The sequence below is a fragment of the Prionailurus viverrinus genome, chromosome D3 (assembly GCF_022837055.1).
Source record: "Prionailurus viverrinus isolate Anna chromosome D3, UM_Priviv_1.0, whole genome shotgun sequence".
Classification (NCBI taxonomy): domain Eukaryota; kingdom Metazoa; phylum Chordata; class Mammalia; order Carnivora; family Felidae; genus Prionailurus; species Prionailurus viverrinus.
The window spans coordinates 13112060-13135057 of record NC_062572.1 but is presented as its reverse complement, the minus strand read 5'-3'; the positions used below and the strand labels follow the sequence as shown (position 1 = coordinate 13135057).

Here is a 22998-nt window from a genome sequence, read left to right as displayed (position 1 = left end):
GTTTGGTTTTGTGTCTTAGCAAAGGAGATGGAAGAGAAGTGGAAGCATTCAAAAGACGTTGAGGAAGTGGTAGGACTGCAGGATTTGGTAGTGGGTTGGATTTTGGGGCTTGGGGAGAACGGGATGCTAAGGAAGACACCCGGATTTGTGATGCATATACCTGGACCCATAGTGACCTTGTTCAAAGCTAGGTGTACTGGAGGAAGACCCTGTCTGGGGAGAAAGCCCCTAAATTGAGTTTTGGTGACTTTAAAGATCCCTTCTGAGATACCCAGCTAGAGGTTTCAAGTAGACACTTGGGATTTGACAGGCCTGCAGCTCAGGGGGAAGGGAGTGGTTGGCTTGTAGATCGCAACTCAAGTCAGGAGCACTGAGGAGGAGGGAAGCTCACTGAGGAGGTGGACAAAACGAGAACCGCAGAGGGCTTGGGACAGAGCTTTACTGAATTCTTTGGTGTAACCGAGTTCAAGAAAGAGTAGAATGGCCAATAAGCATTAAAGCACAGCTGAGCTTTTAAGATGAGGATTCAACCTGTCTTTTGACCATGGTGAGGGCTGCTCTGGAGAGAGGTGGGAGCGGCCAGGCCCGAGAGGTCGGTTACGTGAACGGAACATGGACCCTGTCCTGAGCAGCTCTGAGCCTTGGAGGAGAGAAGGCTGTATAATCTTCTTAAATATAGTTTGAAATCTGGAAAAGAACTATGGCTCAAGGATAGAGCTCAGCCGAGTAGGGGTGATGGGCATTTTCGGAGTAGCCAAGCAAGGAGGCTTCTTGGTAGGTGGAGACTCCTAAGGAAGTATTCAAGGGTGACACTCACTTCTGTAACTGCTCAGGTTTGAGCACAGTGCCTTACACTTAGCAAGCCTTTAATTAATGTCTGTGGGATGAATTTATGAATTAAAGAAAGTACAGTCTTTCCCCTACAGAAATGTGGGTGATTATCTTGGGTGGTTCCTTTTACTAGACAGTAGCCTTCAGACAGAAAAGCATCCTGTGGGTGGATCAGTACTGTCATCTTTGGATATGAAAAATAGCAGATTTTGTTGCAGGGGAGGTGTGGGCTTCAAAGTCAGAAGCTGGAAAGTACCCGACAGCTGATGGAAGTGAACGGTGCGGTGCGGGAGCCGGGTCTGCAGACAGCAGCGCCCTCGATTGTCTCGCACGGCACACTTTCTGTTCCGTGTGCACAGGAATAGCCCCACGGAAGTGCGTCCGCTTTTATTTTTCTCTAACGTGTGTGGTTCTCTTGGTCTGTCATTTTCCAACTTTTGATAGAGCCGTGGGTACAAGAAGTACTTTTTTCTTTACTATAAGGAAAAAAGGCAGCACAGGCTCGAAGATGAAGGCGATGGCCATTGCTCTGTTGTCAGGCAAGCAGCAGAGCCGAGTGAGGAGAGAGCAGAGAGAGCGAGCAGAGCCGGGGGGGGGGGAGGGGACGGCTGTCCGACCGCTCCAGCAGGGCTGTCTGTGCAGGAACGTGGCTCCGAGCCCACACTCGCCGGGCCTCCCGGCTCTTTCGGGAGGTGTTGGAAATTTAGGTTTGCCACTTGTGTTTGATTTAGGAGATACACCTCAAAATGTCTTAAGCACCCTGTGTTTCAGATTTAGTGGGTAGGTAAATCTTAGATTTCCAACCGTGTCCCTTTCCTAGTCAGCTAGAAAAGGAAGAGTAAGGGAAGGTCTTTAGGTATGCAGCCGTGTGGGTTCATAGCTGGTCACCTCAAACTTGATGAGCTCTTTCATCGGATCTTTCTGAGAATTTGATGAGCGTGATGGACCTTCCTCCCTGGGAAAGAGTACACATTTGTACGTGCGTGCAGGGTTTTGCATAGAGTTTGAGAGGTTTCTCAGATTCTCTGTTAAGAGCCCCTCCTCCTAGTAGGAAGAATGTTTCTGAAGCCCTGAGTCCCACCCTCCTCTGGGTGGATGGCCTCTCGTCCTGGCGTTGCCTTCGCCATGGTGCCCTGTGCCTCTGCCTGCGTGCAAGGTCGCCGTTCTCTTTCGTGCACTCAGTGTTTTGTGAAAATATTTTACAGTAGGAGCGCTTTTAACAGTTTTTTAAAAGCTTCTGTGTAGGTTTTTTCCCCCCACTTAACACATCCAGAACATTGGTGTTTGTAAATAAAAGTAATACGATAATTAAGAAACTTTTACAGGGTTTCTTATGTAACCTTGGAAACAGGTTCATACGATTTGAAAGAGCAGGTCTATCCATCTTTTTACTTCAAAGCAGTTCTACAGTTAACCTCTTGCATATAGAGTAACGTACTTCTCTTTTTATTATTTCCAATAATAAATTATAAATTACTTTATAATAATAAAATACCTTGACTGTTGCCAGGTAAGTCTAGCATTTTAGAATCTAGTAAAAATAGAACGTGCCACCAGCGTTATCTTTGTCATGGGCCGTAACTCCGGTCCAGAATCAGGGCAGGAAAGAGGACAGTGTCGATCCCCCCTTACGATTTCCGTTCCTTTCCGTGTCCCTTCTCTTCCAGTGCTGGACATCAGTATGCTCTCCTCCCAAGATGTGGTCCGTATGCTGTTGTCTCTGCAGCCCTTTCTCCAAGACGCCATCCAGAAGAAGCGCACGGGCAGGACCTGGGAGAATATCCAGCATGTGCAGGGACCGCTAACCTGGCAGCAGTTCCACAAGATGGCAGGACGGGGGACCTACGGTAGAACCTCTTCCCTCTTTCAGTTCCTTCATAGGTTGTTGCCGTAGAAACCAGCTTTAGTCACTGCCAAGTCCTCGCCTCACTGACAAAATAGCATCCTTTTTTTCACGACTGTTAAGCTTTATAATCTCTTTTCTTTCCTAAAGTCAGTTTGGAGTTACGTTTTCTTAGCATCCTTGGCAGAAACAAGGTCAATGAGGAAAATGATCCTTAAATAGAGTATCCATTAGATTTTCCTCATCTTCCTGATCCTCATTGTATTTTCATCTGGATGAACTTCTGAATTAGTTCTGTCAACTTCTTCAGAGCCGGGATTATCATGCTTAAAGGAAACAATGTAGTGCTGCTTGGAAAACTAACTTTAACTTGTTCTAGTCTGCCCTCTGATCTTCTCGAACCTCTGTAAGCATGTTCTGACTCATTTAAGTTAGGTCCTTCATCAGGAGCCATATAATTAGAGGATTTGAAGAGTACTGTTGAGAGTTACGCTGCGAACCTGCAAGGAAACTTCTGATGCCAGAACTAATACTATCGCAGCGGGGACCTTCTAAGGTGTCCCGGTTGTGGGAAGCACCCTCCTGAACTGCACTGTCGTTACAGGTTCCGAAGAATCTCCTGAGCCGTTGCCCATCCCCACCCTGCTGGTAGGCTATGACAAGGACTTCCTCACCATCTCGCCGTTCTCCTTGCCATTTTGGGAGAGGCTGCTGTTGGACCCATATGGGGGCCACCGGGATGTTGCCTATATTGTGGTGTGTCCAGAAAACGAGGCCTTGCTCGAAGGAGCCAAAACTTTCTTCAGGGACTTGAGCGCTGTATATGAGGTGAGAACGACCCGAAAATCGCTTTTGGGACATGAGTCCTCAGATTGTTTCTAGCTGTGGCTGAGTTTTAAAGAGCAAGTATCTTCAAAGGAGATCTCAAAGGAAATTTGCAGATAGTTGGAGGATGGAGGAGAGAATTAAGTTGGCAAGTTTTCCCGGAAGTCAATTGCTTTTCCCATCTGTGCTTTACATTTTGTTAGATTTAGAAGACTTTGCTCTACTGGCCTTACCACACCATGTACAATTCTGTCAGCTGTTTTTTCCTGATTTATGTGCTTGAGTTTAAGAGTGTTGCTTACCAGGGGCGGGTGTTCTGGCTGTTCAGAAGATGGCCTTTACAAAAAGAAAGCACATCTCTTTGTGGGCAGGGCTGGGGGGGGGGGAGGGGGTGTTCCTGAAAACAGTATGAAAATGTTTAGCTTGAGGATTTCTGTGTCAAAAGACGAGTTTAATGAATCATGTCCCTGTTGTGTGTTATGTATTTGAACACTACGTTCATCTTAATACTAAAATTTTGATACAGGTTAATAATAACCATAATAATTTAAAAGCCAGGTAGATAATTTTGTATATTTATTACATGAAATACTATTGCTTTTGAAAAATTAGGATCATGTGTATCTTGAAGAGTAAGTTCCACATTTTTTCAGCCAGAGTATACGTACACTAAATTCTTTGTACCTTATACTTCTAATATCTTTATTTTTGGCAAGATTAAATGAAATTAGTATTTTTGAAGAGCTGTGACAGGCATAGTATAAACATTACAAGGGTGTTTGTTAAATATGATGCCAAGTTGAATTTCAAAAATATGTCATAACAGAACATTCACTATTTAGAAATGGATGGGTGCACATGAAATAGTGAGCTTATGTCTTGCTACAAAGAAGTGAGGAGATGGTAATGTCTGAGGTGATGGCATCAGTTAAGCCCCTGGAGGAAACCCTCAGATCTAGTAATTTCTACACAGTGCCTGGTCCGTGGATGTGTAATAATATTAAATCATAAGGACCGTAACACAGAAAACTTGTGTAAGCAATTTTTTTTAAAGCACGGCCCTTCTCTTGAACGAAGCCTTCAACAGAAGTTACAAAACATAAAAGAATCGAGGAATCTTTTTAGATCCTAATGACTTTATTAGGACTGCTCCTTTGGTCATAGTGTGTCCCTGGTTACGAGGGTTTTGTAGGGCCTGAGTTAGGCCTTCAGTTATCAGCTGTAATAAAGGATGATATGGGCTCTCCTGTTGTTGAATAGATAGTTAAGTAGCTTACTTTTCGCAGGTGTGTTGTATTAATTCTTGGCTGCAAGTGTCCATTTAATGTGCCAGAGATTAACAACAGAATCTCATTGTGCTTAAAACAACTATTTACTTTTAAAAAGTGATCAGCATATCCCCTGCTTCAGTGGCCTCTGCTCTTGGTGATCTCCAAATGTCTGTAACAGTGTAACAGATGGCCCATAAAATTTTAATGTTATCTTATGGGAAAACATTATGAGTCGGGATTACTTAAGAGGTTTTAGCGGACATATGTCTCAGTCAGCCTTAGTAGGCAGGAATCTGGTTAATTCTTTATTTGACCATTAGCAATCAGGTAGTACTCAGCGACCTTCCCTTGTGCGGGAGGAACTGGCTGGGTGAAGAAACATTTATTTTTCTTGAGAGGGGCCCAGTCCAGGTTTTGGAGAGGCAGATAGGAGTTTCAGCACACATTCTAACGAGCAAAAAGGACCAGCTCAGAACGTGGGTTTGGGTGCTTGTGTTAATGCGAAAAGAAAACACGAGGTACTTCCGCGTGCGTGGTAGAGAATGTTGTCGTGTCCCCCCCCCCCCCCCAGCACAGGCGTGGTTCCTGTTGTAAGTAACGGTCTTGTTTGTGGTGTAGATGTGTCGGCTTGGGCAGCACAAGCCCATCTGCAAAGTGCTACGAGATGGGATCATGCGCGTGGGAAAGACTGTGGCACAGAAGCTGACGGATGAGCTTGTGAGCGAGTGGTTTAACCAGCCGTGGAGCAGCGAGGAGAATGACAATCATTCCAGACTCAAACTTTATGCGCAAGTTTGCCGCCATCACCTAGGTAAATGGGAATTTGTTTGGCAAAGTAGAATCTGAGAAGTAAAATAGCAGATTGCCACCCTTTGGGAAGCAGCGTTCTGCTGCTTTTATCTCAGGTAATGTTGGTGTTCCATTACCGTATTTGTTTAGGTCTACTTTCTGCGTTCTGGGTCGTTAAATGCTCATTTTTACGTGCACAACATTCTTTAAAAGCAATTTAAAGTTGCCTAAAGAAGTCATATCTAATTTACTCCACATGTTGAAAACTTAGCGGCAGGACTTGGTATTAACTGCTTAAGTTAAACCCGCACTCCCAAGAGAGTCTTGGAAGCTTCTAAAGCCCGCTGCGCATAGGAGCGTGGTATACGCCGTGATGGCCCCGGAAGAGACCCCGGCCTCGCGGCTTGCGGTGAAGGCAGACAGATTCAGTCCGAAAGGTTAATTTTCTCTTTGTTTTCAAATAAGCCTCTTCACCAGAACTGTCACACGTAGCCCCGTGTTCAGCTCCACATTTGCAGAGTATATAAGCCTATGCTCCAGCGTGGAGATAGCATCTTGGGTGTCATAGAGCATCACAGCCTGAAAACGTAATTTTCTGAAACCGTGACCGTTCTGCTTGCTGATTGGGTCTGACGCCGCGGAGTGTCGCTCACGTTCCCTCTCTGCGTGTACTCTTTCAGCACCTTATCTAGCCACTCTGCAGCTCGATGGCAGCCTGCTGATACCACCTAAGTACCAGTCCCCACCAGCAGCAGCACAGGGACAAGCCACCCCCGGGAACGCTGGGCCTCTAGCTTCAAATTCAGGATCGGCAGCGCCCTCAGCCGGCAGTGCGTTCAACCCCACCTCCAGCAGCAGTTCCGGGAACCCCGCGGCAGGCAGCTCGGCCTCCGGGTCCTCTGTGCCGCCCGTCTCCGCCTCCGCCTCCGCCCCCGCCCCCGCCCCCGTTGTTAACCAGATCAGCACTACCTCTTCTTCAGGATTCAGTGCTAGCGTCGGAGGGCAGAACCCCGGCAGCGGGGCCGGTTCTGCAGACAGAACGCAAGGGAGCGCAGGCTGTGGCGGAGACCCGGAGCCCGGGCAGAGCTCCTCTCAGCCCTCACAGGATGGACAAGAAAGGTACGCTGCCCGCCGGTGGATGGTGTGTGGCTTCGGCTTGGACCCCGTCCCTGCTCTTCTGCACCCCACGCCCCTCCTCACCTCCTGCATCTCTAAGGCTCGTGAAGCGCCCTATTTCCCTCCTTCCCAAAGGGAACTTATGACTGTCAGTCTGTGGCTCCGGTGTTAAGAAATCCAAGACTCCGTGTGAACTTACTGTTATTAAGCTTATTGGCTTCATAGGAAGCTGGTACTGTTAATACTATTATTATTATATGAACATAATATAGTATTAGTAAGCTATTACCACTCACATTAATAGTAGTATAAAACATCTTTTTAGAATGTGGCCCCAAGGAAAAGAAGGACTCGAAAAAGAGATCTCCCATTTAAAGGAGTCGTATATTGTCATTTCCCGTCTCTCTTGGTGCTAACGGGCTTGGTTTGCCTTCGTTTGGATAATACGAAACATATCAATGCTACATTCGATCTGTAATCATTGTCCAGGGGGTCAGTGTCCTCGGGAATTGATGTATTTTGTGTAATTTATATTTATTTGTGCATCTCATAAGTGACTCTCTCTGCAGTGTCACAGAAAGGGAAAGAATAGGAATTCCCACTGAACCCGACTCTGCAGACAGCCAAGCCTATCCTCCAGCTGTGGTCATTTACATGGTGGACCCCTTCACCTACACTGCAGACGAAGACTCCACTTCCGGAAACTTTTGGCTGTTGAGTTTGATGCGCTGCTACACAGAGATGCTGGATAATTTACCCGAACATATGAGAAATTCTTTCATTCTCCAGGTAACTGCCTGCAACTTTATTTTTAGCTTTTGTTGTTGTTTTTATGAAAGTAAATACAGGTCTGTGATTTCTTTTTCATTGGAAGTACATAAAGCTGTAAAGGAAATGATGTTCATAATTCTACCTTTAGATTAAGCCACCATCACCATTTTGGTGTATTTTTAGCCTTTTTTTGTGTATGTCAGTTTATAGAATTGAGATCATACTTTTAGTATTATTTTTAGTCCTTTTATACTTAACATTATTCCTGAATACTTTTCTATGTTACTGAAAATTCTCCCAAGCAGCGTTTGTAATGACTGCATATTCTCCATATTTAATTATTACCATACAGTTAGATATTTAATTTGTTTCTATCTTTCACATTATAAACAAAGCTATAACAAACATCTTTCTGTGTAATCTCTTTTTCACAGTTTGGGTCATTTCTTTTTTATTTTTTTATTATTTTTTTATTTTTTTATTTTATTTATTTATTTTTTTTCAACGTTTATTTATTTTGGGGACAGAGAGAGACAGAGCATGAACGGGGGAGGGGCAGAGAGAGAGGGAGACACAGAATCGGAAACAGGCTCCAGGCTCTGAGCCATCAGCCCAGAGCCTGACGCGGGGCTCGAACTCACAGACCGCGAGATCGTGACCTGGCTGAAGTCAGACGCTTAACCGACTGCGCCACCCAGGCGCCCCTTGGGTCATTTCTTAAAGTGGATTCTTAGACCTATAGATTCCTATAAATAATGCCGGATTCCTTTCCAAGAAAGTTACACTTACTTACATTCCCTTTAGCACTGAGTGAGCGTGCCTCTTTCACTACAGCCTTGCCAGCTGTATAGTGCAATAATTGTATAGGATTTTGATAATAGGTGAAAAATGATGCCTTGGGTGTTTGGGTTTTGTTTTACTGTCACTTTCACTAAAGCCATCTTCTTTTTCATTTTTTTTTTTTTTTTTTTTTTTATATTTTTTTTTTTTAATTTTTTTTCAATGTTTTTATTTATTTTTGGGACAGAGAGAGACAGAGCATGAACGGGGGAGGGTCAGAGAGAGGGAGACACAGAATCCGAAACAGGCTCCAGGCTCCGAGCCATTAGCCCAGAGCCTGACGCGGGGCTCGAACTCACGGACCGTGAGATCGTGACCTGGCTGAAGTCGGACGCTTAACCGACTGCGCCACCCAGGCGCCCCTAAAGCCATCTTAACAATTAAAATATCGAAATTAGTTACCAGAACAGATTGATTGTTTTTCATTGTTGTGAAGTTTGTGTCTCTGATGCTTAGATAATAATCCCGAAGATACGATGCACACTATGTGTGTATATGAGAAAAAGGAGAGCTACATTAAAAAGCAAATTGTAGGGGCGCCTGGGTGGCGCAGTCGGGTAAGCGTCCGACTTCAGCCAGGTCACGATCTCGCGGTCCGTGAGTTCGAGCCCCGCGTCAGGCTCTGGGCTGATGGCTCGGCGGAGCCTGGAGCCTGTTTCCGATTCTGTGTCTCCCTCTCTCTTTGCCCCTTCCCCATTCATGCTCTGTCTCTCTCTGTCCCAAAAATAAATAAACGTTGAAAAAGCAAATTGTAAAATTTTGGAGCATGACAACAATAAATTGAGAATTTTTCCCTCGAAGGAACAGGGTAATTTCTAAGTGACTGTAACTTGACCGACAAGATGGCACCCTCTTCTTCAATTGTTGGTGTACCTTTGTACTCGAGGATTTTATGCCATCTAAGGAATTAAGATTGAGTTATATTATGTTTGGCATTTATATATTTTATTTTACTTAATCGATTTTTTAAAGTTTATTTATTTGTTTTGAGAGAGACCAAGCACGAGCAGGTGAGGGACAGAGAGAGCGCGAATCCTAAGCAGGCTCCGTGCAGTCAGCTCAGAGAGAGCGCCACGGGGGGCTGGAACCCACAACACCGTGAGATCATGACCTGAGCTGAGATCAAGAGTTGGACGCTTGACCGATTGAGTGATCCAGATGCCCCTCTTGTATCTTGTTTTTAAGATTTTGTTTTTAAGTTATCTCTACACCCAGTGGGTCCCAAACTCACAACCCTGAGATCAAGAGTCGCAGCTCCACCAACTGAGCTACCCAGGCGCCCCTTATGTATTTCAAAACTACAGTTCTCTGCCCCCATTCAGCAAAGAATTCACGCCGTCTTGTCCTCCAGCTTTCCTGTTGGCGCATTCGATCCCAGTTTCTGGTTTTGTTTGTGTTTGTGTAGATCGTGCCTTGCCAGTACATGCTGCAGACAATGAAGGACGAACAAGTTTTCTACATTCAGTACTTGAAGTCCATGGCATTTTCGGTGTACTGCCAGTGCCGGCGCCCTCTGCCCACACAGATCCACATTAAGTCCCTCACGGGATTTGGGCCTGCCGCCAGCATCGAGATGACCCTCAAGAACCCAGAGGTAGGTAGTAGCACAGCAGAAGCTTCGGAAAGAGCACTCTGACGCGGGAGGTGCAAACCTGGCCGGTTGGTTGCCTGGTTGGCCTTCTGCCTTTATGAAGAGTGGTAGGTTTCTTTGATTCCTAATTTGAAACAGAGGAGATACTTCTCTCCACTTGTGAAATTTGGGGGATGAGAGGCCGGTGAACTCTCGGTGTTTTTTTAATGTAGGTCCTGAGGCAGCAACACACTTACCACTTTTACTTAGCGATGCTCGACTTTTCCTATGTTTATTTTGTTCTTTATTTTTTGGAAGCTAATCTGTGTGTTAAATCACTAAGTCTCTCCCTTCCCTGGCTCTTTGCTCCCCTCCTACCACAGTTGTTTGCGTGCGCGATCACCCTGCAGGGATCCCTCGTTTTCTGCTGCGTGTTTTTACAGGAGCTTGCTCTCCCCTCCCTGGTCTCAGTGCTTTTTCTCTCCATCTTCTTACACCTGCTTCCCACAGATAGGCGCCTCTAGGGGAATTTGAAAGCACCAGACAGAAGTTGTACACTTCTTTTCATTTCACTAATCACTTTATCCTGAAGATGGATGAACAGGGCAATGTTAGAATTCTCAGAGCCTTCAAAAATCAGTTCCCGCAACTTCTATTGCATGAAAGATCACCCGTTAATAAAAGCCAGCAAATACCTCTTCACCAGAAAAAAACTCAAAAACACCAAAAACTGCTGATTTTAGTTGGTGATGAAAATTTTTCTGAAAAAACTCACTTGGATAAGTAAGAGCTTAGGGAAAAAAATGAGGCCTTTATAGTTAATAGCACACTTGTCCCTTGCTCCCATCAGAAGCAGCTGCTTAGCCGACAGCCACCTCCACTCTGTGGTTGTGTACAGTTTCTGTCTCTGGCTGTTTAGGTTGGCTTATTCTTTTGAGTTTTAATTTTTCCATTCTCATGAGCAGTTTATCTATTTTAGTTCACCCATTCGTGTTTTCTAGGATTTAAAAAAAAATGAATTTATTTCTACTTGTTTCTTCTTTTGTCTCCAGAAATCGAGGTATTGCCTTTCTTTATAAACTTAGAATCTAGCCTGCATTCTGTCTCTGCAGAGTTGCCTGTTCTGGACATTGTATGTGCGCGGAACATAGTCTGTAACCTTTCATGTGTGATTCTTTCATTTAGCATGTTTTCTAGGTTCATCCATGTTACAGCATGTGTATTTTATTTCTTTTTATGGTTAAATAATATTCCACTGTATGGATATACCACATTTTGGGTATTTATTCTTTGGTGTATGGACACTTGGGTTTTCCCACTTTTTAGCTATCGTGAATAACAACACTGCTGTGAACATTTGTGCGCAAGTGTCTGTGTTTACAATATTTTCCATTCTCTTGGTTAATACCTAGGAGTAGACTTTCCAGGTGTAGGGAGAATGAATGGATCAGTGATAAGATTAGCTTTGAAACTTTGAACAAATTATTGAATATCTCTAGGCCTGTGTTTTGGATCCCTAAAATGAAGGAATTGGATTAGATTCTGTCTCAGGTCTTTATTTTAGCTTTAAAATTCTGTAATTCCATTATTAACTATTTTTTATGATCTATCTATATCTGTCTCTATTTTGGATATATAGTTTAGGGGTCAGCAACTATGACTGTAGCTGCAATCAAGCCTGTAGCCTGTATTTGTATGACCTGGATAAGAATGATTATTACATTAAAAAAAAAAGAAGAATGATTATTACATTAAAAAATGTTTATTTATTTATTTATTTTGAAAGAGAGAGAGGTCATGAGAAAGGGGCAGAGAGAGGGAGAGAGAGAACCCCAAGCAGGCTTGATGCAGGGCTCAATCTCACGAACCATGAGATCATGACCGAGCCGAAATCAAGAGTCGGACACTTAACTGACTGAGCCATCCAGGAGCCCCAGAATGATTATTACATTTTTAAAAAGAGAAGAATACTCATAAGAAGAGAGACCCATAAAGCCTAAAATATTTACTATCTCTTCTTGTAGAAGTTTGCTGACTGCTACTCTAGTTTATTGTTGAAATGTGTATAATAACTATAAATAATGGTGACAACTAAATTTTGTCACAGTTTAACTGCATTGTTTGTCTTACTGGTAACAGCTAATGTTTTGATTTCTTAAATCACTCATACACACACACACACACACACACACACTCACACACAAGTATAATTTACACACTAAAAAGTACCTGAGCATAAGTATACTGCTTGATGAATTTTCACTAAATACAGCTTGTAACAAGCACAAGAAACAAAACATAAGAAGCCTGTTCCCTTCTAGTCATTCTACCAGTAATCAGTATTCACACTTAAAGCAGCAAAGTTTTGCCTGGTTTTGACTTTCATGTAAATTGAGGCACATAATTTATATATTTTTTGTGTCTGACTTCTTTTACTCAGTGTCGAGATTAATCTATGCTGTTGCTTGTAGTGGTAGTTTTTTCATTTCCTTACTGTTTGATATTCTGATTGTGTAACTGTAACACAGTCTATCTTCCATTTTACTGTTGATGGGTATTTAGGTTATTTTTTATTTGGAGCTATTATGATTAATCCCTGTCCTTTGGTAAACATATATATCCATTTGATTGGGTCACAGCACAGGGTATGTGTGTTTGACTTTAGCAGATATTGTCAAACACTTTTCCAAAGTGATTCATCACCATCAGTGTATGAAAGTTCTAGTTGCCCCACACTCTCACCGATACTCAGTGTTTTCTTTTTTATTTGACTTTCTGGTGGGTATATAGTGATATCTCATTGTGGTTTTAATTTTTGCTGTCTTGATGACTAATGAAGTTGAGCTAATTTACTTACTAAAATAATAATTTGTTTTAATAAAGAAGCATTGGTCTGATTGGGGTTTCCTAGCTGATGTCACTTACACAATCTTTGTTTTCTGTTTTACCGTTATTATTTACGTATGTAATACTGCTGGGGGGGCAGTCTATCGTCATTACTCCCTATTGGTTTCAAGTGCTGTTCTGGGTTTTGTTGGAAATGTTGAGTTGAGTGGCGTTATGTTGACACTGACTTTTATTTCGATTTCAGCGACCCAGTCCAATCCAGCTTTACTCCCCTCCTTTTATATTGGCCCCAATTAAAGATAAGCAGACGGAGCTGGGAGAAACTTTTGGGGAGGCGAGCCAGAAGTACAACGTGCTCTTTGTGGGCTACTGTCTGTCTCATGACCAGCGCTGGCTTTTGGCTTCCTGCACTGACCTCCATGGGGAATTATTAGAAACTTGTATTGTAAATATTGCTTTACCAAACAGGTGAGGAGCCTGCGTGTTTATGCTACATATAAATCGATACTGTGCCTTTCCTCAGATATGAGTCTTTCTGATTTTCCTGTCTAAATGCACTAGGCGCTGTGTGATGGGTGGGTTCTTTGGAATTTTCTGAGTTTTGTCTTACTAAGCAATAACTTTGACTCATTTGGGGACCCCTTCCCCACTTCTTTCTTTTGTAGGTCACGGAGGAGTAAAGTATCTGCACGTAAAATTGGACTACAGAAGTTATGGGAGTGGTGCATAGGTATTGTCCAAATGACATCCCTACCCTGGAGAGTTGTAATCGGCAGACTTGGGCGGCTTGGCCATGGAGAGCTTAAAGGTGAGAGACTCCTAAAGCAGTCAGTACAGGAAACAACGGAAAAGGGTTGAACTCATGTCCCTAACTGAGCTGAGAGAGAAAATGGTAGAGTTGGTAGTAAGAATAAAGCAGATTTATATTTCCTGATTCTTTTAAATGGACAGGATAAACCAGCAGTTTTTAAACTTTTTCATTATCAACAAAACCATTTGCCAAAGAAATCTTAAATTTTGAACTCCAGTGTATAAGACAAAAAAGAATGTATTAATATAAAAGTGATAGTAAATTGAATTTCTAACATGTATTTTTGTACTGGGTCAGTGAGATCAAGTCAGTTTTAACATGAAAATTTAAAGAGAGATGGATGAGGGGCGCCTGGGTGGCGCAGTCGGTTAAGCGTCCGACATCAGCCAGGTCACGATCTCGCGGTCCGTGAGTTCGAGCCCCGCGTCGGGCTCTGGGCTGATGGCTCGGAGCCTGGAGCCTGTTTCCGATTTTGTGTGTCTCCCTCTCTCTCTGCCCCTCGCCCGTTCATGCTCTGTCTCTCTCTGTCCCCAAAATAAATAAACGTTGAAAAAAAAAAAATTAAAGAGAGATGGATGAGAGGAGAATCGATTTAGGTTTCTTTTATTATTTTTCATGATTGATGGTGATATAGTTTGTGTGTTTTTGTTTTGGTTGCACAAGAGCAAGACAATCCTGATTTACAAGGACAAGTAGGTGCAAGTTGGAATAGTCTTTATTCACGTTGCCACTGTCTGATATTTTTCAGCCTGGAAGCTTAAGAGAGCAGACTTTTTTTAAGTTGCATGCCTAAATATACCTGCCAACTGCTAATATTTCCTGTCATAAATGTAACAGTCAGTCACAGAGCACTAAAAGTAACTAACGACACAACTGATCGGTGGCAGCAGCCTTGTCTGGCTTTGAGCCCAGCTCATTTGCTGTGCTGGTGTAGCTACTTTGCATGAGCAGTATGCATAGGCCTACCTTATTTTTTTAAAGCTTTATTAATTAATGACACATTTATAAGAAGTTCAATACATACATAGAGATGGGGGAAGTTTCCTTCTAAGGTCTCCACAAAAGCAAAGCACAGATTAGCTTGGTGGTTTTGTGCATGCAGGTGTATTAGAGCCGAGTCAGCAGACTTTCTAAGGAAAGGGCCAAGTAATAAATATTTTCAACTTTGCAGGCCAGCTTTTCACCGTTGTAGCTTCTCAGCTCTTCCGTTGTAAAGTCAGAGCAGCCATAGATAGATAATACCTAAGTGAACGGGTTTGGCTGTGTTCCAATAAAACTTTATTTAGCAAAAAAAAAAAAAAAAAAGGCGGTAGGCAGGATTTGATCTGCAGACCATAGTTTGCGGACCCTTGCATTAGAATGCGTATATTGTTTCTTTGCATGAAATTTATATCAGGTATTTGTGGAGTCCCTGAAATAAAACCTCTCACGCGATTCAGCTTGGATTATAGCAAGTGCTCTAGTCAGTGAACTATCAGGATTTAATGGCAGTTTCTACGTGTATTAAATTACAGAAGTATTAGGTAACTGTTGGGAATCTATTGTGTGCAAAATTTTTTTTACTAGTTATACTGTAGGCCAATAGAAAATGTTACCCTTTTCATTTTTTAAAGAATAGCATACTTATAACGAATTTCTATCAGTAGCCTGGAGGTCTGATGCATTGGGGGATTCATTTCATTTCTGTCAGAAGTCCTATCCTCTCTCCTGGTCGGCCTTGTAGTCAGTCTTCTCTCTTAAAGGGTTTGAGCTACTCTTAACCCTTGGGAAAAGTCAGAATAGAATAGAAAAGGAGAAGAGGGGATAAAAACGTAGCCGTGTCTAGTCACTTGGTGACTGTCTTGGACAGTTACGAAGGCCATTGCCTTCCCTTGTATAATTTTTTAGAAGGGGCACTCTTCTTATCTTTTACGGGAAAGGGATAGAAGTGTGACTGATCCCATCAAAAGGTTGAGAGAAAATGTACTTTTGAGGGATAAAGACACCAAGAAGAGCCTAGTGTACAGGAAATCAGTTTACCAATCTGTATTCCATCCCTTTGGGGATGTAAGGCCCGCACCACATTGCATTTCTATGGGAGCCTGTAGATTTCAGTTAGCTTTGTGAATTTCTGTTTTTTATCACCAGTGTTTGTGATAAAATTCAGGTAATGCTTTTCCTTTCTTACTTGGTTTTAAATACAGAACTCACACCTGTTTGATTTTTCTATAATTTTCAAAAATACATTCTTCATGACTCGGCCACTTTTATTTTAGCCACTTCAGTTGGAGGTTTTTTAGGAATAAGAAACAAGAAAAAGTTGTTCCTTTCACCTCTTCACAGGGAGATCAGCTTCTTTGAAAAAACTATGTGAAAGCAGAGAACCTGTGGTGGAGTAGTCTTTCGTTGGTGGACACGACATGGGTGGCAGTGTGCTGCCACAGGAACGTGATGTGTGTTGGGGGTCAAAAGAGAGGTCTAAGTCCTTTTCCATTCCTGGAGTAACATAACCCTCTACAGTTCTCTGAGTACACATAGTACCTTTGGGTGAAGGCAGTAAACAAATACTAGAAGGAACACTTAGGCCAGCGTTTTAATCTGAACAATTAGTGTCACATCATTTGGAGCGCTTCACTCACACCCATTGTTCATCAGCTCTTTGGGGCCTTCTACGAAGGGTTCCCGTTGTTTCTGCTCAGCTTGCCTTTCCCGGAAACAGTCAACAGACAGCAGTAAACAGAACTGAGGTTTGCCCCCCGTTGTCATTCTTCTAATGAAAAGGGCTGATGGGGACGGTGAAAGAACCAGACATGGAGTAAGAGGAGGAGGAGCAAGGATGGAACAGACTGGCCTCGTCCTCGAAGAACGTTTGAAGCACCTAGATCTGTTTGGGTCTGTGCCGGACTCTCCCAGGTCATTTCAGACATGATTTCAGCATACAGAATAGGAGGCCTTTTGTGTCTTCGTAAATGACGTGTAAGGGAGGCCAAGTAACGTTTTCTTTGTAACGAGGAGGGGAGCCTGTGTAAAGCCTTATTCCCTTTGGGGCCCAGTCCTGGAAATTCAATTACCAGGCAAATCCGGTAAAACGCTCAAACCTCCTATCACGATGAATTTCTGAAGACTGCGTGTGACTGTGATATTTGGTTTCAGATTGGAGTATCCTCCTTGGCGAATGTTCACTACAGACAATCAGCAAACGGCTCAAGGACGTGTGCCGGATGTGTGGGATCTCTGCCGCTGACTCTCCCTCTATCCTTAGTGCCTGCCTGGTTGCCATGGAGCCCCAGGGGTCCTTTGTAGTGATGCCAGGTAAATCTCCTCTTACGGTTTTCATTAATTAGGTTATCACATCAGTTCAGTCCATTCTGTCTTCAAGTCTACAGGCAAGTGTAGAGTAGATCTTTATTATCTTTGTGAGAAAAGATTGTATTTAGGGTTCAAAAATTTGGTCTCTTCTAAGGGGACTGGTCTGTGATTTTGTTATCTCTGTTGACCGTAGTTTGGAAGACAGCATAAGTCCCGGATATGACTGAGAGCTCTTAGAGTCGTGGCCAGTTACTGTTGCCCGACCCTAATTTGTTGTTAGTGTATGAGGATCACCCTCCAAAAACCACGAAAGTGAACACCACCCTGATACGTGTTGGAGTGTGTGTTTGAAGACACATATTTGACGGAATCTGTAAGCAGCCTCCAGAGGATATTTGCAGTGTTTCTGATGTGGTTGCGGAGGAATGGTGAGGCAAATAGAGCTGGAAGAGTTGGCACAGTATCCGGCCCGTGGTAAGCTCTCAGCAAATGCGACTCCCAGTGTGTGGCTAGCCAGAAGATTGTGGCCACAGAAGTTTTAAAAAATTAGCAACTAAGCAATTTGGTGATTTTTTAGCTAAGCAGTTTTATACCTTTTTTTAGTCTGTTCTTATCCTCCAGTTCTCTCTGATCAGATGGGAGATTCCATCCCCATAAAAACCAGTAGTGTTATGTGAGATGATGTTATCTGCCATCAGTCCAGTGAGAGGCAGATGTCCCGTGTTGGCCTCATTAGGCCCCAGGTTACTTGTTGCCTGCACCGCTTGGGCAGATTTCACAACGTCTTTGTTCTGTGTCCTCACGATGAAATGGGGATAATAGTTCTACCTCAGGGTAGCCACGATGACTGAGTGAGATGACGTCCGTGAATAAGGAGTTCGGCACAGAATCTGGCACGTAGTAAGCATTCAATAAGTGTTAGTTATAATAGTTATTCGCTGAATGGTACCGTGTCTACAGAATTGTGTTATTTAGGAGAACTTTATAAATTGTGAGCAACCACAGGAAAAGAGAAAATAGATCTATTTTAGAACTACTTCTTAAATAAGTAGTTAACACATAGTTGGTGGTGGGGCGCCTGGGTGGCTCAGTCAGTTGAGTGTCTGTCTCTTGATTTCAGCTCAGGTTGTGATCCCAGGGTGGTAGGATCGAACCCCGTGTTGGGCTCGGTGTTGAGCGTGGAGCCTGCTTGGGATTCTCTGTCTCTGTCCCTGTGCTCCATTCACACACACACACTCTCTCCCCTTCTAAAATACAAAAGTAGAAATTTAAGAAAAAAAAATTTTGGTGGGCTCAGTCTGATCTTATTTTAACCTTTCCCATGTTCAGTGAGGCTTGGATTATTACAGCCCTGTGCTTAGAGTCTATTTCTTGGAAGCTGTTTTAACAGTGAGGTCGAACTTCAGATGTGTCTCCATCCTGGCAGTTGTGTCAGACTCCTGTCTCTCCAGTTCAGGTTCTCCTGTAACTTCGTTTCTGGAGTTACTTACCGACGCACAGAAGGAATTGGTACACTTCGCTCTCTTTCTCTGTCTTTTTGAAAGACGCTGTCACAATGGGCTCTGTATTTGGCCGAAGCACCGCGCTGAACATGCAGTCGTCGCAGCTGAACACCCCTCAAGATGCCTCCTGCACACACATCCTGGTGTTCCCCACCTCGTCAACCATCCAGGTGGCCCCGGCAAACTATCCCAACGAAGACGGGTTCAGCCCCAACAACGGTGAGTGTGGAAGGCGCGAAAGGAAAGAGCTCCAGGTCTCCCACAGGAGCAGAGCTAAAGGGTGCGCTCGGCGCCCTGCTGCATGTGTTGCAATAAGCAACGTAGAGAACGTGAAGAGGGTATTCGGGGTTGGGGCAGTCTGTCTGGCCTTGAAGATTTGTGTGCACTGTTACCGAGCCCAAATAAATACTTCCCTCTCTCGCATAATTAGGGTTCTGTTTATCACTAACGGCAAAAAAATACCCGGTTGTAGTGTCCTGCACATGGGTGCCACTCTTGCAGTAAATAGTTGGTGATCGGATTGGAGAAGGATGAAGACCACTAGGCATGAAGTAGCTCCTGTCTCTAGCGGTCGGGGGGAATCCATTATTTGATTATTTGATTTGATTATTCTTAATCAGTGTTTTTGGTTTGAAAATCTATTAAGGCATTTGTTAAGCAGCGGCTGTTTATAAACTGTAAAATGTGCAGTATTATGTAGCCATTTGCAGTGGTTTTTGAAGAATTTTTAACACCTACCAACATTTACTCTTGTTAAATGGGGAGGGTAAAAGGATACCAAGTTTTATATACAGTCTGATCATAATGGAGTAACGATATGCGAATAAGAATTGTAGCAAAAATGTTCACGGTAATTGCATTTTGGGTGATAGTGTTTTCCCTTTTTATACTTCTCTTTCCAAATTTTCTGTTGTGCGTGTACCTTACTTTTATAATGTGGGAGAGGATTTCTTAGTGAAAACATCACGCTTTGATCTGCTTTTGGAATAGGTCTCCAATTTCAGGGCAAGTTCACACCTATTAACATGCATTAATTCAGCCTCTGGTATTTTAGATGCTAATTGGATGCATGGACAGAGTCTGCTGTTTTCTTGGATGGTGTCAATTTTAACTTTGTTTAATAATTAAATTGCTTCTTTAGCTGTTTTGCCATTTTTTTATGTGCCCTTGGAGGCTCTACAGAGCGTGGAGTTTTGTTTTATGTTCTTTATTTCTCCAGTCTGTTAATACTTCACATTAGAAGATCATTGAACAGAATATAAAATGAAAAAAACAATTTTCAGTACCTCCCATCCAGTAGACACACATTAAATCTTCCCACGTTGTTAACAGCATGCACTTGTAATGGTGATGGGCCAACAAAACAGTATGTTGTTGAAGTTGCGGATATAGATTATTTTTGAAATCTTTGTGCTTTTTCTCCCTCCTTTCTAGATGACATGTTTGTTGACCTTCCATTCCCAGATGATATGGATAATGACATTGGCATCTTAATGACTGGCAACCTCCATTCCTCTCCCAACTCCTCCCCAGTTCCTTCCCCAGGCTCTCCTTCTGGAATTGGTGTGGGCTCTCACTTCCAGCATAGTCGGGTAAGAATGATCTGAAGTAGGGCCTTCAGGGGCAGTAATCCTCCAGAAGTGGGATTGCCTGCCTCTTTGCTTTGTGCGCCTTTCTTCCTGATGGTCTTGGTCCCTGGTGTGAGCAAAATCAGTGTGGAAAAGTGACTCTGTAGTTGTTCTGTTTTGAATGATGGCAGGAATTTGAAAGAAATGCGTTCTTATTCCCAAAAATGTTCCTGATGAATATGTTTTATCAGCAGGAAGGCATTTTGCAATGACTGTTTTCTTAGCAAAAATTAGTTTTGGTCGATTGGTTGCTGCTTCCCAGTTATTTCTTATTTTTTGCCAAAATAGTGGCTTTTCAGAGGCTAGTTCAATGGCCCTTCTTTTTTAACACGTAAAGTAACTGTGTTAATTGAAGGACACATTGTTGATGGTTGATTATTCTGAAATGAGCCTTACTGTTCTTGTTTTACATCCTGGTGCCTTTGTTTATACAGTTCCAGTCTTTTCTGGAGCTAGCTGCCAAAATGGCAAGGGCCCACAGGTTGATTTTGGAGAAGTGTCCAGGTTAATGCCCTAGGATTAAGACAAAACACTAGAGTTTACAACCAGTTTCACCTTTAAATATCCCAGGGATATTGGAGGTGGATTAACAGAGGATTGAAGAGTTAAAGGTTCTGCTATAGCTTGTGTTAACTTTGTTTAAAAGCTAGGTGATTCATGGGGCGCCTGGGTGGCTCAGTCAGTTAAGTGTCCCACTTCAGCTCAGGTCATGATCTCACTGCTCATGGGTTCGAGACCCATGTCGGGCTCTGTGCTGCAGCTCAGAGCCTGCAGCCTGCTTCCGATTGTGTGTCTCCTTCTCTCTCTGCGCCTCTCCCACTCACACTCTGTTTCTTCCTCTCAAAAATAAATAAATAAACATTAAAAGAAAAAAAGGTAGATGGTTCATGCCTTGTTACTCCCTTGTACCTTCTGTTTAGAATATGAGATTGAGGGTTTAAGGCATAGAAAAATGGCTATGTCTAATATCTTAAAGTGGGCAGGAATAACCAACTCTGCTCACACTCATTTAGACACAGAGTTGTAGTTAGAGGACTTAGGTTTCTGTCTGTGGAACTTTATTGCCAGCCTGGAGTTCACTGAAGGACAACCAAGAGAAAAGATTTAAAACGTTAGTCAAAGAGCAGATAAAACCAGGGAAGAGCAACTCAGTAAACTATCCTCATGGAGCTACCTCTCTCCCATTTTTCCTTTCTAGAAGGAAGGGATTTTAAATGTGTTTATTTCCTCCATAGTCATTTGCCAGTTAATGACAGTTTATTGGTTCTTTGGAGATTGGTGTGATAGGAACCAGGTCCACAGATTTTACATTAAGTAGTTGTAATTTAGGATTAATGTGAATTCTAGAGGCAAATAGCAACTAAGAGTGCATGCCTTAGAGTTTGGTAAATGGAGCTCCGAGTTCCAGCTGTATGGCTTCTAGCTTTGTGGCATTGAACAAACTCGCTTGACCTGTCTTAGCCTTAGTTACCTTATCTGTGAAATGGAAATAACAGCAACTCCCTTTCTGTAGTGGTGGTTGTAATTTGGTTTATCCATTAACAAAGAATTGGTAATTGAAGTGTAAGGTTAGTTTTGTAAGAAACAGAGGTTTGCGGGGCACCTGGGTGGCGCAGTCGGTTAAGCGTCCGACTTCAGCCAGGTCACGATCTCGCGGTCCGTGAGTTCGAGCCCCGCGTCGGGCTCTGGGCTGATGGCTCGGAGCCTGGAGCCTGTTTCTGATTCTGTGTCTCCCTCTCTCTCTGCCCCTCCCCCGTTCATGCTCTGTCTCTCTCTGTCCCAAAAATAAATAAACGTTGAAAAAAAAAAAATTTTAAAAAAGAAACAGAGGTTTGCTGTATTTTCTGCCTCTGTTGGAGCCTCAAGCCCTAAGTCTGTAATGGAGTGTCAGAGTTTAAACCGCACTGTTTTCTGAAGCTAGTCAGGCGGCCTTTTCTCGGTCCTCAGCACCTGCAGCCCGCTGACCCCCCCCCCCCCCCCCCCACCCGAGAGGCTTTCAGTATTTCCTCTTTCTGAACCATTAAACATTCTTTGATATCCAATTAAGACATTACAACAGGGAAAAGAATTTGTTCAAGGCTGGGGTAAGTTTTTATTTTTTAACCAAAAATACAACTTGATGTAATAGTTGGGGATGATTTTTTCCCCTGAAAACAGAAGGCCTTTGAAAACAAACGATTACTTATTATTGCTTGCATAATAATAATTGCATAATTGCTTTCAACCCTTGAAGCCAGCTAAAAGAATCAAAGATGAGGAAAATGCCAGTTGCAGAAATGCACAGTCAGGCTCTTGCAGGAGTCTTGTATTTAAGGAGATGGCGGAGAGTGAAAACAAGGCCTCTTCACAGGCAGATCTCCCCCTGCTGGGAGGTCAGAGACACTGGCGCCACCCAAAGAGCCGTGAAGTGTCCTGTTTTCCCAATGTCCGTGTTGTTGACAGTAGACGGTCAGGTGCGCTTGTGTATTTTAGTTGGTCGCTGGTGAAGGAGCACCTGGGCTTGGGGGCTCCCTCAGCTGCCGGAGTCCATTCTTCCCGCGTGTAGTTGGATGCCGGATGCCACGGAACGCACCCAACATTTAACAGAAAAGAAACCAGAGCAAATAAACCTGTATTTGCTTGACTGATGTAGTTAGTTTTGCTGGTACCTTCTGCCTGGGCCATAGTTTTCATCCGATGTCTGTCCATGCAGCAGGGACCGTGCCTCTCCTTGTTGACCTTTCTCGGTCACCTGGCGTTTTTGTGTGAAAAGCTGTCAGAGGGGCACTGTGATGTGCAGAGGGACTTGATAAAAAGTTGATTTTCAGAGCTTTATTTGAAGTGTCTGTCACACGCTGATCGTGCTCTCGGGACTTTGTTTTTCAGAGTCAGGGTGAGCGTCTTCTTTCTAGAGAGGCACCCGAGGAGCTGAAGCAGCAGCCCCTGGCCCTTGGGTATTTCGTGTCAACTGCCAAAGCGGAGAATCTCCCCCAGTGGTTTTGGTCATCGTGTCCCCAGGCTCAGAACCAGTGCCCCCTCTTCCTAAAGGTTGGTTTGGTGTCATATTTGAATTTTGGGGGGAGGAGT

General features: G+C 43.4%; 1 protein-coding gene across 2 annotated transcripts in view; it reads left to right on the top strand.

The window, feature by feature from the left end:
* Positions 1-22998, top strand: part of MED13L (mediator complex subunit 13L) — a 307503-nt gene that overhangs the window by 278415 nt on the left and 6090 nt on the right. For both annotated transcript variants that reach the window (XM_047828831.1, XM_047828830.1), the window contains exons 18-29: positions 2499-2678; positions 3279-3502; positions 5389-5581; positions 6240-6678; positions 7245-7464; positions 9692-9880; positions 12948-13171; positions 13369-13511; positions 16647-16805; positions 18347-18523; positions 19739-19896; positions 22798-22959. In XM_047828831.1, the coding sequence (XP_047684787.1) occupies positions 2499-2678; positions 3279-3502; positions 5389-5581; positions 6240-6678; positions 7245-7464; positions 9692-9880; positions 12948-13171; positions 13369-13511; positions 16647-16805; positions 18347-18523; positions 19739-19896; positions 22798-22959 (2468 nt within the window). The remainder of the gene's footprint in view (positions 1-2498; positions 2679-3278; positions 3503-5388; positions 5582-6239; positions 6679-7244; positions 7465-9691; positions 9881-12947; positions 13172-13368; positions 13512-16646; positions 16806-18346; positions 18524-19738; positions 19897-22797; positions 22960-22998) is intronic.